General features: G+C 40.8%; 1 protein-coding gene across 40 annotated transcripts in view; it reads left to right on the top strand.

Moving 5' to 3' along the window:
- RIMS2 (regulating synaptic membrane exocytosis 2) overlaps positions 1–17,367 on the top strand; it is a 433,065-nt gene extending 415,698 nt beyond the window's left edge. For all 40 annotated transcript variants that reach the window (XM_048508147.1, XM_048508154.1, XM_048508146.1 and 37 more), the window contains 5 exons: positions 8,016–8,157; positions 8,610–8,722; positions 9,857–9,958; positions 12,537–12,676; positions 14,240–17,367. In XM_048508147.1, the coding sequence (XP_048364104.1) occupies positions 8,016–8,157; positions 8,610–8,722; positions 9,857–9,958; positions 12,537–12,676; positions 14,240–14,458 (716 nt within the window). In that variant the 3' untranslated portion in view covers positions 14,459–17,367. The remainder of the gene's footprint in view (positions 1–8,015; positions 8,158–8,609; positions 8,723–9,856; positions 9,959–12,536; positions 12,677–14,239) is intronic.
- Positions 17,368–17,765: the final 398 nt, after the last annotated feature.

Raw genomic sequence — 17,765 nt, 5'->3', positions numbered from 1 at the left:
CACTTTGCGATAAATAAGTGGGGTTTGGGTTGCAATTTGGGCACTCGGTCTCAAAAAGGTTCGCCATCACTGTTCTAGGCAGTCTTTTTGGTCTGAGTGTCAAGTGAAATGCAGTATCTCTCTGTGAAAATGCTGATATCCAGGCAAACAAAGGGGAGAAGTGGGGAGGAGATGATGTCTGCTCTGGCTACAGAAGCAGCTGTATCCTGTGTGGGGCGGGGTGGTGTTGCAAAGTGGTTATAGTAATTTCTGTACTCCAGAGAAATGGTAACAACCTGTACTTGCCTCACAGTCTGAACACTCTGAGCAAATATGTCTCTGCAATGCAGCATCAATACTTGGGGCATAGCTAGAAGGTCGCATATCCAGTTCAGGTCCCAAAGCCTCAGAACTGTGTTCTGGCCTGGCTTGGCTATGTCCCAGCTGCTGTGCACATGGTCAGATTCATGTGATGTGTGCCTGCCAATATCCACTCATATTCACATACTCCCATTGTATGCATCCCTTGCACAGGAAGGAGGCACAGGAGACTTTTCCATCAGTGGATCAGTCTAGATAGGAATTCAGATCTGTAATGCATATTCATGGATTCTATCAGGTGTGGAAAAGATAGAAGGGAAGAGCAGTTCATTGGACAGTCATAGTAACTCCCCGGCTCTCCCCAGGGCTTGTGTTAGATGTGGTGTAAGGGGCAAGCTGAAACTCAAGGGGAGTTGATGATCACATGCTTTTCCCCTGGTCTGAAAAGAAATTTATCTTTGGCATTTATTGCTACAGAGCTATACATGCTGATGGTTGCTCTGCAAACGATTTTGCTATTTGTGGTACTAAACACACACCTGCCTTATGTCCAAAACAAAGAATAGTCAGCATTATTATGATGTAAGTTCTTGTGAATCAAAAGTTCATTTCTTCATATACATGAACTATGGCAAAAATATATGACTGAGTGCAAACAGAAGAAAAGTAGGGAGGGCTATTTAGAAGTGCAGCCAAAAGGCCCAGTGAGAGAAGAGGAGTTTGGATTTATATCCTCCCCACCCCCCCACCCCCGCGTTCTCTCCTGCACAGAGACTCAAAGGGGCTTACAATCTCCTTTCCTTTCCCGTCCCCTCCCCACAACAAACACCCTGTGAGATGGGTGGGGCTGAGAGAGCTTTGAAGAACTATGACTAGTCCCAGCCCACCCAGCTGGCATGTGTTGGAATGCACCAGCTAATCTATGTCACCAAATAAGTTTCCACAGCTCAAATGGCAGAGCAGGGAATCAAACCCGGTTCTCCAGATTAGAGTGCACCTACTCTTACGCACTACACCACGTTTGCTGTCAGGTGTGAGCAGGGGCGAACCTAGGCAAACTGGAGCCCGGGGACAAAACCTGAGTTTGGTGCCCCCCTCGCCGGGCGAATGGGCAGCCACCCTCCCCCACCATGAACAAACAATTATTTTTTGCACCAGCTCACAAAACACCTCCCACTCCCAGCAAAACATACATGGCTCTCTCCCCACCAACTCTTTTCCTAATTTCCTAATCACAACAACCCTATGAGGTAGGTTGTTAGCCTGAGAAACAACTCCAAGCCAGTGCAAGTGGAGTGTTAAGCATGTAAACCTCTCACAAACCACCCCCGCCAAAACGTTTACCAAACAAATGTCAGCATCATCTCTCACAAAGAAACACCTCCAGTGGGGATCCACCCCCAAACAGCATTACTTTCAATGGTGCTTAAACTAGGGAGCTCAGATTCTTCTTTTTTAAATCTTCCTTAAAGGGAGAATCTGGGGTCTCAGGTTAAAACAAAATTGAAAGTGATGCTGTTTGGGGGTGAATTCTCCCCCACCCTGAAACAACATCACTTTTTGAGGGTTGGAAATTTAGATAGAAACAAATACCAGATTCAGCCAGAATCTGGGCAAATTTCAGGCACATCTGGACAAAAAGTGTCCAATTATGTCCTGCCCAAATATGAACAAATGTGAATGCAAGGTATTTGGGCTTTGGGTGGGGGGTATTTTTGGTGTTTTTTTGGCCTGCTGGGGAGGGCATTTTTTAAGCTAACAGCACCATGATTTCGGGGTATCATCCAGAGACTGCCCTGATGATTACCCAAGTTTGGTGATGTTTGGTTCAGGGGAAACAAAGTTATGGACGCCCAAATGGAATGCCCCCATCCCCATTGTTTTCAATGGGAGCTAACAATAGATGGGGGCTACCCATTTTGAGGGACCATAACTTTGCTCCCCCTGGGTAGCATCATAAGAATAGTTAACAGATGATACCCTGAAATTTTGGGTGTCACCAAAAGCTTTTAAAATACACCCCTTACAGGCACCCCAAGAAAGTTGCCCAAGATTCTTTGTTTTGCAGTGACTTACTCCATTGTAGCCAATGGGGAATTTCTGAGGTGGCTGCACATTTCTGAAGATAGAGGCACCAGACTTTCAAGGTGGCTCCAGGAAACCCCTCCTGGTAAAAGCATCCAGGCATAGAGACCTTTGCTTCTGAGGGTTCAATTTTATGGGCCCCCAAAAGGCTATTTTTTGGTTCCATCCTCCTGCCCATGAAGCCTGCGAGCTGAGTTCTCTCAGAACTCTCTCAACTCGCCCCCCCCCCACTCCACAAGCAAAGCTCACCAAGCTTCCATGATATTAACAAAGGCCTCTTGGAGCCACCTTGAAAGTCTAAACCTCTATCTTAAAAAATGTGTGGTCAGTGCTTACACACGCTCAGAAATTCCCCAGAATCTGCCAGGCTCTTCAGCAAGTTCTATGGTGGGAAACAGTATTTTTCCCACCATAGACTTCAATAGGGCTTTCTGTTATGCCCAGCTGGTAGCTGTGGTAGAGGTTTCAACAGGTGGCAATGTGGTAGTGGTCTTGCTCTGAGTGGGGGCACTAAAGTTTGCCTGGGATGGCTGAATGCTGTGGGCATCAGGTTCACCTTCAACTTGGTGCCCACAGCATTTTAGCAAATTTGGTTGGTTCCTTTCCAGGAAACTCACACCAAAAGCCCTGCAGGAAATGCCCCCACCCAGAGCAAGACCCCTACCACAGTGCCGCCCATTGGAAACCTCTACCACAGAGCCATCTGGAGCATGGAAACAAAATAAGCCTTTTGGGGGCCCATAAAATTGAACCCTCAGAAGCAAAGGTCTCTATGCCTGGATGCTGTGCCAGGAGGGGCCTCCTGAGCCACCTTGAAAGTCTGGTGCCTCTGTCTTCAAAAATGTGCAGCCTGCCTACACACTCAGGAAATTCCCCATTGGCTACAATGGAGCAAAGTCACTGCAAAACAAAGAATCTTGGGCAACTTTCTTGGGGTGCCTGTAAGAGGTGTATTTTTAAAGCTAGTGACACTCAAAATTTCAGAGGTATCATCTGTTAACCTATTCTCATTGATGCCAGCCAAGTTTGGTGAAGATTAGGTTCAGGGGGGAAGCAAAAGTAATGGTCCCTCAAAATGGGTGAGCCCTCATCTACTGTTAAATGGGCCCTACTGAAAACAATGTATAAAAATCTCTTTGGGGGTCCATAACTTTGCTTTCCCTGAACCAAACATCACCAAACCTGGGTGGTATCATCAGGACAGTCCCTGGATGATACCCTGAAAATTTGGTGTTGCTAGCCTTAAAAATGCGCCCCCTGCAGGCCAAAACGTGAAAAACACTAAAAAATGCACCAAAACGACCATTCTGAAAGAGTGGCGCTTCCCCCCACGTGACCAAATAAGGGGCGCCTGGGGACGTTAGGGCACCTCTTGGTCCTAGGGCAGAAACGTACACTTGGGTGTGAGGGGGTGTTCCACGGTGTAGGTCTGCAATGCATTGGCTCTTTACATAATGAACAGTGTTTCAAAAGGTGTTGTCATACCTTTTGCAATCAGTACTGGATGTTTTTCAAGTGACAGGAAATGCAGGACAGAATGCTTAAAGGATATAATTCTGTAATATCCAGTTTCCACAATTTATGGAAATTCTTCCTGCCTATGGGACTCTATAAAACTGCCATTAATTCTTGAGTAACATAAAAGAAAAATAAGTGTCCTCAACAGCTGTGCTTATATTGATTTTAATTAATTAAGATTTGCTACCATAGCGAATGAACATCTGGGTTTTATTGACAATAGATGATTGACAGTATATCAGTAATCCCTACACAGTGTTTATCAAAATACATATTTTGTACTTTCCCCCCCAATAGCTCTGTCAAGTAATTGCATCAGGTTCATCTAAGCTCACATAATGTTGCCTACCAAATATAAAACAACAATTTCCTTGTTCATATGAAGCAGTACATCATGGTATATAAGACCCCTAATTTAATTCCACATTGGAATTATATTGTTTAGAGCAACCCATCAACCACCTAGAAAATTTATTTAATCTGTGATGGTCACAGTCGTGTTGGCTACGACTGATCATGCAACAACTGTCAAATTCTTTCTTGTCCAGACAGTGATAAATATGTGATCACTGAGTGATGTTGAGTATAAAACCATAATACTGCATTTTATCATAAAGCATACACAAGGAAAGGTGGCGCATCAGATTAAAACTTCAACTACTAATGCTTGACAACATGCATACAACAAGAAGGGTATAGAATAGACGGAAGAAAAAGCAGCAGGCCAATTATAGAGCACTCGAGAACTGGATCTAGCCAAATTCTTCTAAAATACAATTTTGTAGTTTAGGTGTTGTGGGTTTTCCAGGTTGTATGGCCATGTTCCAGTAGCATTTTCTCCTGACATTTCACCTGCATCTGTGGATCTGAAGATACCAGCCACAGATGCAGGCGAAACATCAGGAGAAAATGCTACTGGAACACAGCCATACAACCTGAAAAACCCACAACACCCTAGTGATTCCAGCTGTGAACGGCTTTGACAATACAATTCTGTAGTTTCTTCTTCACAGACCCATGCTCATCTTATGTCTACAGCTTTTTTCTTTATATTTATTATGCTTGTTTTAATTGTTACTTGCCTCAGTGACAGATAGGCAGCCTACGAATATTTGAAATACATATAGTTACAATAACTTCATACCCGTGTTTCCCTGAAAATAAGATAGGGTCTTATATTAATTTTTGCTCCACAAGATGCGTTAGGGCTTATTTTCAGGGGATGTCTTATTTTTCCCCATGATTTTGCACCCCCCATATGACCAGATCAGCTGCGCTGGGGAATCTCTAACTAGGGCTTATTTTTGGAATAGGGCTTATATTTTGAGCATCCTCCCAAAATCGCAAAAGATCATGCTAGGGCTTGTTTTCTGGGTAGGTCTTATTTTCAGGGAAACGGTATTTTAGCTTCACAGCAGATCCATTCATTCACAGTGCAATCTTAAAAACGCTTTTCTGGGAGTAAGCCTCATTGAATAGAGCCGAGTAGGATTCTGAGTAGATCTGCTTAGGATTGCTGTCTTAGGCCAGTTCTAAAATTTAACTTTGCAAAAAAAAAGTCTCCAAACTTTTTACTAGACTACTTGGCCGCAATTTACCTTGCCCTCTGACATAAAAAAAGAGAACTTTGGAACGCTTCCTTCCAGGTTACATGTATGTGTTCATTTCTTAAAACATTTATACCACATCTTTCCTCTTGGTGCAAGGCAGCTTACAATATAAGCAGTATTGAAAAGGTCTGCTTCTTCTGTATTGTAAAATCATTTCTGTTTCTGTGTAAGAGTATGCAGACATAGAAAAAACTTTAAATTAGAGGTACTTTGGCTAAAGATGTCAAGATAGAGATTAGTCTGTATCAACTATGAACAAGGTTGATGTGGGCAGCTGTGTTCTAAATCATACACAGTTGTCTGAACTTTCGCAAATTAAATCATGCAAGGTTAGCTTTTTAATTCAGTGGGCCAATGCATACATTCACAAGTTTTCTTTTTCTCATACACCTTTTCAGTACATGCTGTTAAAATTTATCACACACTTTCAGGTGTCTCTTTCAAACTTATTTTGGGTGAGCCATAAAAAATATGAATAGTCTTGATACTGTTTATATGGATAGTATATAGTTGTGGTTTGAATCTTTAAAGATGCAATTCTATTATTGTCAGCTCATTGAGAGTTTAGCTTTCCCCTACTGGTATATGGAATAATGTCATACTTTATTGTCATGCTGTGATTATACATCATAGATTATATCCTGGCTACTTACGTATTGGAGCTTAGCATACTTTCCATAATTAACGGTTTCCTAACTAAATATAGTCATAACTTCTCTCCTGCATTGCGCTTTGTGCTTCAAGATTTGAAAAATTCCAGATGTACTTTGGATATGTATCAAAGCTTTATTGAGAAGTACATTTATAGGAATTGTGGGTATGTCTTCATTTCACTCAGTCCTGTAAATAGCTCAGGATTCATTACTAGTTTCAATTCTCCATAATAAATTATACCAGTATTGGAACTCTTTTGCATATATTGATAAAGCTGTTGACTTTACAATCACATTTAAAATTCCGAGAGTATGTTGTGATTATAATATTTAACACATGATTGTCAAAGAAACAAGTCTTTTCAGATCTTTGTTGTGTTCAGCATAATGTGCAGCATAATCATAGAAATAAGGGATTAAAATCTTCAGTCATTGCAGTCAGTAGTGTTTTCATGAGGATCATGACTGACTTTACCATAGTTTATGATTTAAAAGTTAAGTATATATGAATAAATTTGTCGGTTTTTACAGTCTCTACATTGAGCAAAGGTGGCTGCATTAGTGATCCCTATAATTGGGAAAATTAAACAAGATCTGCAGCTGTGTTTTAAGTAGTATCTGGGAAATCATGTTAAGTTAAATTAGAATGGGTTATTTTTCTTAGTAAATAAATTCCAGATGAATGAACCACAAAGTATTTTGATTCACATATTACAAATTTGGACACCAAGTTTGATAAGAGCACATTTTTGATTCAGTTGACATGTGTTTGCTTGTTCTGAGGAGAATATTATCTACATATACTGTTGCTGTTGTGAAAATAAAAAAAATTAAATTATGCATTTCTAGTTTTTGAACAATTGTCAAACCGTTAATCAGCCCTGCTGATGAATATGACAGAAGTAATGTGGGCTATTTTACACACACGCACGAGATCTGCAGGGCATCTGGAAGTAGAAAAAATGACAGTTGTAAAAGGAACTATGATTAACATTTCCATCCTTGCAAAAATGCCACTGCATCTTTAATTACTGTATACATTTCCCTTTAACATCATTTAAATTCTAGAGTCATATTATCCTTTAAAACATTACACTTTCTTTTGGAAATTGTTGAGAATAAAATCTGTTTTCACACAGTGAAAAGTATACAAATGCTATCTGGATACAGCACTATTTTCTGAATCTGTCATTAATGATTTGTTTTGCTTCAGATAGCTAGAGAAGGCATGATTCTCTGAATATTACCACTGAAATGAATACTGCTGCTTCTGTAAAATTAGCATGTACGTGGGGGACTGATTGTCTAACAGGAAGGCATAGTCTTCTGATATCACTTTGGGGGCAACATGGAAGTGATATTGTGTCAGGTGATACTCTGTCATTTGCCTCAAACTCTATGGTTAAATCATAGAGTTTAAAGTGAATGATCAAGCATCACCCTTTGTAATGATGTCGCTTCTGGGTTGCATTTCTGGTGATGTTATGGTTTTGTCAGCTAGGGGCCACTCTTCTGGCAACCTTATTATTGCAAACAAAGTTATTTTTATGCACACCAGTAAACAGTAACTGATTAATTATATGAATTTTATACATTCCTAGACTGGACATCTGTATTAACTGCTATGAGTTTAATTCAAGCAGTGCTTAATAAATGTATTTAATTCAAGCAGTGCTTAATAAATTGTCTGTTATAAGCATTTGTGATGTATTCAGATAGGATGAACTAGTAAACTATTTTTGCAGTACTGTTGTTCTTGTAGATATTGTGACCTATATTGTTCTCTTCCAGGTACATCCATCTATTAAATAGGTTTGACATGACTAAGAATTTTGTTGTGTTTCTTCAGAAGCAGGTGGGAAAAAGTTAAAAAGCACAGTCCAAAGAAGCACAGAAACTGGGTTGGCTGTGGAAATGAGAAACTGGATGACACGTCAAGCCAGCCGGGAATCCACAGATGGCAGCATGAACAGTTACAGCTCTGAGGGGAAGTAAGTCAGACATGTTAGAAGTCCAATATGACCACAATAGAAATTAGTGTGTGAATGCGTATATTTTATACCTATATGGAGGGTAAAGCTCTGGATTGGGAAATTCCTGGGGGTTTGGGGTTGGAACCCAGGAGGGTGGGGTTTGGTGGAATGGAGGGACCTCAGTGGGGTATATGAAAAAGAGTCTACTCTCCAAAGCAGCAGCAAGCCTTTATTGGCATAGAGCACTCTCCAAAGTAGTTATTTTCTGTAGGAGAACTGGTCTTTGTTGTCCAGAGATCTCCAGACCCCACCTGGAGGTTGGCTTTGCCGTTTCCCCTGTCTTTTTGCACATTGAGGAACCCTACATATGTAAATACAGTGTATGGGGCCGAGTTCATAATTAACAGGTTATAGATTTTAAATGTTTAGTCTTTAGAAACAAATGCAAATAGAAGTTTGTTTTCATTTAGTTTGATCTTTCCTGGTGTGCGGTTGGGTGCAGACAGCCAGTTCAGTGACTTTCTCGATGGACTTGGTCCTGCACAGCTTGTTGGACGCCAAACCCTGGCAACTCCAGCAATGGGTAAGGAACTTTGCCATTTGGTTATAGAATGATAGAAAGCACTCAATTAAACTGATTACTATATTAATCTTGGACTTTTGGGATCATTTAAAGTTTTAAAAGTAGCCTCAACTTTCATCAGTTTCAGAGAAACCTAGTGTAGCCATACTATAGAAATTAAGAGCTTGTATTCATGTCTGACCTTGGGCCAATTATACACTTTCTCTAACTGTGCACTTAGGAAGTAGCCGGCAGCATGGTGTGGTGGGAGGCGGAAGTCATGCAAAGCAGCAGAGAGGACTTTTGCAAGGGACAGCACAAGCAGGGCATCTGTTTGGTTCCATCCCACCCTCTGCTCCCACCCTCCCTGATGAACAGGAGGCTTTTAAAACTTTATTTCAGAGTGTGTGTGTGTAGGGGAACGGAGTGGGGGGGGGGCGGAGAATATCAGCTGAGACCTCTGCCTTTATGGCTGTTGATGGGTGGAGTTCAGAGAACCAGAGGCCCGTCAGGCAGCTGCGCTTCAGGTTGTGGACTGCCTTTTCGCATGTAAACAGGAAAATGCAATGAGAACCCTCTGCAAGCCCAGTGCGCAGAGAACAGCCCCAAGATAAGTGTCCCAAGGGTAATGGGCCTGAATTTCAACCCCATTGTGAAAAGTACATTTCAGTTTAAAGTTGACTGTTACTAGCGTTCATAAGGGGTAAAGTTACATCTCATGTGCAGATTTGGTCATTAATATTGCCTAAGAGACAAGTTAAATCATATTCTTCAATTATCTAGTCTGCATTTTTCTCTTAAAATCAAGTTGGCTGAATCATGATTTTGAGGTACAACATCTTTCCAGTAGTTTACTAATTAGCCTTGGTTTTGAGGAAACATATCTAGTGTTCCAAATGCATTATAAGGTAGATATAAAATATGTTGGCTGTATGCATTAAAGATATTGGTATGTGTGCTGTGGGGGCAAGCTTTAAACCAAATGTGTGTTAGTGAAGACTTTTGTAATTATGTCTGTACTAGCAGGCAAGCTTGTTAAAGTCTAATTGCTTAGTTTTATATGTTTGGAGGTATGTTTTGTGGAAAAAGGAATAATTTCAATGTATTCAGCTGTATTTAATTGTAATACTGAGAGTTTTCCCGCCCTCTTCTTAGGTGATATCCAGGTTGGAATGGTGGACAAAAAGGGACAGTTAGAGGTGGAAATAATACGAGCTCGAGGCCTTGTTGTAAAACCAGGTTCAAAGACACTGCCAGGTAAACAAAAGTAGCTGTGTTCACGGATAGCATGGTAGTCTAGTTCATAATTATTTTAGCTGCATTGCCCCATTTAACAGAGCTAGAGAACTATAGAGGTCTCTGTATAATGATATTCCAAAGTATACAGATGGGCAGCCCAACCCAGATGGGGGGGAATTGGTGTTTGCCCACCCTCGAAGCAGTGGGCAGAAGTCACAGAACTCTGCAGCACCCAACTCAGAAGACTGTGTGCTCTGCAGAGCCACGCCAGCCTAAAGCTGGACTGGGGCAGGCTAGGGGCATTCCTGGGGGTGGAGCAAACTTTAATCAGCTTCCACTGGGCTTTCGAGCCAGGAATGCCCAAAAGGGTGGCATAAGTCTGTTTTGCCCTATGGAGGCTTTTCAGGCAACTGGGGATTTCTTAGTTTTTGCTACTGCCCCACACCAACTGGAAGCCTTCTGGAGGCAGTGCAGCAGCGACGCTGTCCCCAGTCACTGTGACCTCTGCGCTGGGCTGTTTTTAATGTGAGCTTGTTTCAGATATTTTCTTATAATACCTATAATGACTTATAATCCAACCTGTTTTCAATTGTGGGCACACATGAAATCTCTTAGTATTCTTGGGATGCACAGTTTCAGTGATTAGATTTCTGCTTGGCTCCACATTTGAAATTACAACTAATAAATTAAGGCTTTTCAAAAAAAACCCTGTGTAATTGGGCTTTTCCTCATGAGGCTTTTTTTGTAAGGTATGGCCCCATACTGCTTCAGTTTATCCCAGTTCCTGCATGTATTTTTGTGTCTTTAGTTTGTGTTTTGTTTTGTTTTTGCTTCCCTTCCCCTCCTCCCCCAGGTTGTTTCCAGCTCCATTAAAACCACTTTTACTCTGATATTTTTCTGCAAACCAGTTTTGTCTGCTGTTTCCTAGTGTATAATTGTTAAACCATTCCTTCTCTACAAGGCAAGTCATTTCAGGTGTTTTTTTAAGTGACCCTAAAATATCAATATAACACCATAGTGTTGTAATGTTAGCTTAAGCAGGTTCTCTAGATTGCTTACTTTTTAAAAAAGTAAATATGTTGCTCTTTCCCTTCCAGAAACATAAGGGGAAAGGCATATCATTATAACACTATAGCATTATATTAATATTTTAAAGCCTTTTAAAAACGCTACCAGTGATGACACCACCCTTCCTGCAAATTTTCATTATTTAAGTCCCATGTAGAAAAAAATAAACAAACTCTACAACTGTACAAATGCAGGGTGCAAGGACGTAGGTATGGGGGGGGTTCCCAGGTTTCACCCCCCCATTACATGTCTGAAGCTCCACACCCTGTTTGTGGTTTTTTTGTATTTTTAATGTTTTTTCAGTTTTTGGCCTGCAGGGGGTGCAGCTTTTAGGCTAGCAGCACCAAAATTTCAGGGATTTTTTTGGGAGACTCTCCTAATGATACCACCCAGGTTTGGTTCAGGGGGTCCAAAGTTATGGACTCCCAAAGGGGGTGCCCCCATCCCGCATTGTTTCTAGTGGGAGCTAATAGGAGATGGGGGCTACACCTTTGAGGGTCCATAACTTTGGACCCCCTTAACCAAACTTCACCAAACCTGGGTGGTATCAGCAGGAGAGTCTCCTAAACTTTCCCTGAAATTTTGGTGCTGCTAGTGTAACAATTGCACCCCTGACAGCAGGCACCCCCCAAATTTCCCCAGATTCTCCTTTTAAATCCACCCCCTTTGGCATGAATTTAAAGGAAAAATCTACGGTCCCCAGTTTAAACATTGAAAGTGATGCTGGGAGAATCCACCCCAAAACAGCATCACTTTCAATGTTTTAACTGGGGACCCCAGATTCTCCCTTTAAGGTGGATTTAAAAGGAGAATCTGGGCTCCCTAGTTTAAACACCATTGAAAGTAATGCTGTTTGGGGGTGGATTCCAGCATCACAGCAGCCACCCATGGGGGGCCCCCGCAAAACTCAGATTTTGCACTGGGCTTCATTTTTCCTAGCTACGACTCTGCCCGGAGTGGAGGGCAGAAGGGACTGCTGGGTGCCGACTGAGAGCCCAGCCAGTGGAGGGGGTGGACAGGGGAATCTGCTGTCCCTGGTCTCAGAGAGCTATTTTTATAAGCACTGAGGCTGGGGGCGGGGCTTGGGAAGGTGTGGCCATGCCCTAAGGGGTGGGTGTATCCTCGCCCCCCAAACCCACCCCATAAAAAATCTATACCTACGTCACTGGCAGAATGTACAGAAAAACCCTGCCCAAACCAATTCCAGTGCTTGTAGATCAACTCCCAAGAAAATCAGGAATAACTCAACCATGCTGAATTAGATCAATGTGTATCAATATTTGGTTAAAAACCAAACTTGTTTCATAATGTTCATGTGGCCGTGGGAAAAAATGAAGGCAGGGTTGGTTGGCTATCCAGGGTGCATAAGAATCTCCTTTGAGAATGCACTTTAAAATGCAGTTTATGAGGCTGTATTTAATTAAAATATTTATCATCTAACTATCAGGATTCAGCATACGGTGCTAAGATAGTGCAGCTACTATATAGAAATGATCTCTAACAGATTTTTCATATTTTTTCCCTAAAGCACCATATGTAAAGGTGTATCTATTAGAAAATGGAGTCTGCATAGCCAAAAAGAAAACAAAGGTGGCAAGAAAGACGCTGGAGCCTCTTTACCAGCAGCTGTTGTCATTTGAAGAGAGTCCCCAAGGGAAAGTTTTACAGGTAATTTGTGCCCTTAATGGTATTTATCTGAAATTCTTCTATTTCAGTGGCATTAATTGAATAAGCACAAGACTTAACTGCTCCCCTTACTTTGCCTTCTATCATAGCAATGTCCTAAACTCTCACTCTAATGTAAATGCTTGTATGTGAATACCAGCTGTGACCATCGCATAAATTCACGGTTTGTGATGGTGTGGCAGTTGCTAAATGTTTGTTTGCTGCCACAGCAAGTCTTTAACTCTTGGTCATTAATAACAAGCAGCATCATTTGTTTTGCCTGTGTTGTTTCTGTTGAGATGGTTGTCTCCCTCTTGATCTTAAACCCTTACATGTTCACTAATCTTGTCACTAGACCCACATCTCATATTTCCCAGTGGCTCTCTTGTGACATGGTCATTTGCATTCCCCTGCTTCTTGGGGCATTTAGAGTTGCCTTGGAACACAAGAAGTTACATATTGTCTTATAGTCAGACATTTGGTCTGCCAAGGTCACTGTTGTCTCCTCTGACCAGCGACAGGTCTCTGGAGTATTTCACTTCAACTGCTGTCTGCTCTTTTTAACTGAGGATTCTAAGGTTTGGACCTTCTGAATGTACGGGTCCTCTACCTCTAGGCCATGACCCCAACAAACTTGATATACATCATCACCCTAACCGCCTGCAGTCAGAAGACAAAAAATTGGGGAGCCGTAGCATGTCCATAAAAGCACCATCTCCCTCACAGACAGGCGAGGGACAGAGTTTTGTAGTTTCCTTGTTGCTGCTGCTGCTGATACAGCTCAATGACACCAGAGCTTCCATATAGCAGGTTTCCCTGCATTTTCCTTTCCCCGGTCCCAAGTAGCAGCTATTCACCCACCACCAGAAGTGAGCCTTTAAAAAAATAGCAATGCACTATTGCTATATCATAACAATATGTGTATCAGGTGGTCTGAATTCCCAGTTTTATTTTTAAAATATGCCTTTTCCCTTATATTTCCTCTATAAAAGCGGCTAAATAATTTTAACAAAAGATTAAAGTTCCACAAAACTGAGGCAGATGTTATAAAATTACAGTGATGTAGCAATATTCAACTGCTATTTTTTAAAAAAAAGCTGTGGGAATAAATGGTCAATACAAGGCCAGTGGGGGTAAATAGCCATTATAAAAGGGCAATGGCTACCATATGAGTGTGACTGAGAAAATCTCAGCTTTTGCTGCAATCTTTTTCAAACCTTTGCCACACAGCAGTGTTGATAAAGATCAGGGAAAAGCTGTGGAAAACTCAGAAGACGCGCAAATGCACCACAGTGCTGTGGGGAAACGGGAGAGCGAGAAAAGCCTCCTAACATCGAACCTCAGCCAAGGAAACCATGTTGAAAAGGTCGCAGACTCGCAGTGATTTGGATCACAGCACCTTCTTGTGGGTGACAGAGGGCATTGCTTATCAGATCATCCACTATGAAACTTCCACTTTGTTTGTTTGTTTTACAATTCTTGGTTATCCTGTCACTGGACCCATAGAGCCTTTCATCCTCATTCTGCTTCTGAAGGCTATTCATTTTTCCTTTCTACTCTCAACAGATCATCGTGTGGGGAGATTATGGACGTATGGATCACAAATCCTTTATGGGAGTGGCACAGATACTTTTAGATGAACTGGACTTGTCCAATATGGTAATTGGCTGGTTCAAACTGTTTCCCCCTTCATCCTTAATAGATTCAACTTTGGCCCCTCTTACAAGAAGGGCTTCCCAGTCGTCTCTTGAAAGTTCAACGGGACCTTCTTATGCTCGCTCATAGCAGCTATGAAACTGGTGTTATAACAACCAGCGTTACAAAAATTTTTAAAAAATCAACAGATCGCGAACCCTGGTAACACTGCATGCTTAATGTTGTGTCTTCAGAGCCTGTTTCTAGGGCTATAAAGCGATCCTGTGTTCTCAGAGGAAGTTGCACACATTGTGCTCTAAAGGAAGTCCTCAGGTGAAGGAGTGGAGCTGGAAGAACTGAATGGTTTGGAGTTCAGTGACACTCGAGTTTTAGTCCAATCTGAAGCCATGGATTCAACTAAAAGAAACAAGCTGTCTCATGCAACAAGAGTCCCTTTCAATGGCACATCTATTTTCTTGCTCCCTTTTCTTTATCTGCCCCTTTTACCCACCCTCTACCCACACCCTGTCAAAGCCTGGTTATGCCACAGACACGGAGCTACTCCGAGAAGCCATTCTGCAAGTCAGTGGAAAGATGGAAGAAAAGAGGGCCATTAAAGGAAAACCAGCTGTCACTACAGTTGCTCGAAAGCAGAGGAAACGCGCCTTATAGAAAGTTTGAAGACTTACGGCAGCAGGCTTCATAACTCCAGCTACTGCTAGAGTCAAATCCAGTGTGTGGACTCTGAAAAATTAAAACAAAAATTCTGTGGCTGTACTGTACTGTATGAAATTAAAGAAACTTTTTTGCATGGACACAGATTATGCTGAACACTTAAAATTATTTTCTTGGGGCTGCAACTTGCAAAAAAAAAGAATAAATCAGCCATTTTCAACAATTTATATTATTTTTAAAAATAAATTTCACTAGTGCATGGTTTTAAAAGGGGAGAGAATGCAACAGAGTGATACGACGCACCACGTTTCTCATTCTTTAAACCAATTATGGTCTGTGTTTTTGCAGACATCAATGAAAAATAAATAATTTCTAGCAAATATTTAAAAATTATGTTTATGTGACAAGAAATAAGTGTAATATATTAAATTTATTTAAATGTAAAAGGTCAAGCCTTGTAAAGTTCAACAAATATGTTCAAAATTGTACACTTATTTTCCCCCTCTTGTCTGTTCCTTCCTCCTTTTGCCCTCTCATTTCCTTCCTACCTCCCAGGATGATCATAATACTCTGACCCTGCTACTTTTTGACTTACTACCCTCATGCCCCACATTTGGTTCAGTGTTGCAGATAATTCTGCATTTCTGAATTCTTTGAGGAAAACTATTGTTCAAGAACTTTTTTCAAGCATGTTGAAAAGAATTTTGCAACATGGCTTGGGGAGTACATTACAATAATTTAGCATGTATTTGATAAAAAAAATTGAACTTTTTGCAGTTAATTGTACAGTGCATGGAAACTTTCTTTTTTTCTCACCAAATTAAATTCTATAGCAAAATACTGGAATCATGTGGCCATTTGTAAAATGTCTTCAATAAATTTGTTTTCAGCACCAGCATCATTCATTCAAAAGTCAAGCTATTATTTCTGGAAGGTCTTGAAGAAATGGCAACAGTCTTTCTAAATTTCAGCATCTTTCCACTTGCGCTGAACCAAATTGCTACCCATTTCAGAATCCAAACAAAAAGAGCAATTACGCTGAAATGCGTAAGATGGGAAATCAGTGAATATAACCCTGATGTTAAATGTCAAAACTTGGACAGGAATCCTATCCTTACTTAAGTTTTAAATTAGAGTTACTTACATGCTCTTAATAGTGATTAAAATTTAAGACCGTTAAAAGCCTCAAATAAAATACATGCAACTTATCTTTGACACCATTACATTATTATTTTGACACCAAACAAAAATCTGTTAGGTGGTTTTAGCATCACTGAATGGAGGGTGGAAATGTGGGATCCTCTAAATCCAGATTTCTCAATACCTCTGATGAAAAGGAATGTAATCTGTTAATGTTTAAACAGACCATTGTCCCCTTCCCATGTTGTTAGATGCCTTTAATTACGTACCTATTATGTAAGGTTGAAGCATTGCAATAATTTGTGAATTTGTTTAAATTAAGACTATACACAAAAATATTCTGGTTTTATGTGAAAAATCGGTAATATTTTCCCCAGATTTACATGCATCGTAGAGGGGGAATAAATAACAATAGGCGACTCTTTTAATGCCTTTTGCAGTGTGATATGATAAATCATTACTGAGAATAGTCCACAAAGGCTGTCCAGAAACCCTGCACACGCACCATTGAAATGATGAGGGTTATGCAGCTCCAGTGCCTGGTGAAATTGCACCCAAACAACTTCATCTAGAGCTTCATGTATTCCCTGGTGATGCCATGTGACTATGGAACTGCCTCCTCCATTGGTTTGAATGGAGAAGCTGTCTCTCATGGGAGTTGCACATGCGTACCAGAGTTCTAACACCCACAGAATTTGCCTTTTCTCTATGTGATTATGTATAAGGGTGGGTGTTAATGAACACCAATAAAATATGGTTGAACTAATTGTATATGAGCAACCAATGAATACTAAAGATATACCCTTGCATTACTCCCCCCACCCCACCCCCTGGAATAAAACAATTTTTTACATGTGTTACTCTGTTCCTGATACTGTGACATGCAGTCATGCATTCTTTTATGCATATTCCTATACAAATTATTTCTAATTCAGACAAAGAGGACATGACCAAATGGAAGATCTGTACATACTTGGTCAATATGCAGTATTTATTTTAAAAGTTGATTGTATTTTTTTTAATATTCACATGTCTGCAACTCTACTTATACAATTTAGTCATGTAAATAGCACTCTTCCAGTGACCACAGCTGTCTTGTACATACTCTGTTTTAAAAGTAAAAGGAATTGAAATTGGGGGAGAAAGGGGCAGATTATGCCTGTTAATGAACACCAACTAATGTAAATCAAATTCATTCTGGTGATGGTATTTAACACTTTAAATAAAAAAATTTCTTTACAAAATGTGTTAGATTTTTTAAAATAATTTCATATTTTCAGAATGAAGAATTTCAAGAAAAATCAACAATGAACTTTTTGTGTGCAAGAGACATTGAAATCTATGGAGACAGAAGTGTTCTGCTTCATGTGTCTCATGTTCTGCTTTACATGTCTTTTAACCTTGCATAGGAGAAACTCATGATGCAGTTTCATGGTTTGGAAAAATTGATCCAAAGAGACCAGTCTTACAGTAGAAGGGCAAGATTCCAATCCAGCAGCGCCTTAAAGACCAACAAGGTTTCCATGGTAAAGCTAGCCCAGGGGTAGGGAACCTGCGGCTCTCCAGATGTTCAGGAACTACAATTCCCATCAGCCCCTACCAGCATGGCCAATTGGCCATGCTGACAGAGGCTGATGGGAAT

Source organism: Sphaerodactylus townsendi, linkage group LG09 (genome assembly GCF_021028975.2).
Source record: "Sphaerodactylus townsendi isolate TG3544 linkage group LG09, MPM_Stown_v2.3, whole genome shotgun sequence".
Lineage (NCBI taxonomy): Eukaryota > Metazoa > Chordata > Lepidosauria > Squamata > Sphaerodactylidae > Sphaerodactylus > Sphaerodactylus townsendi.
This window is presented reverse-complemented; position numbering and strand designations above follow the sequence as displayed.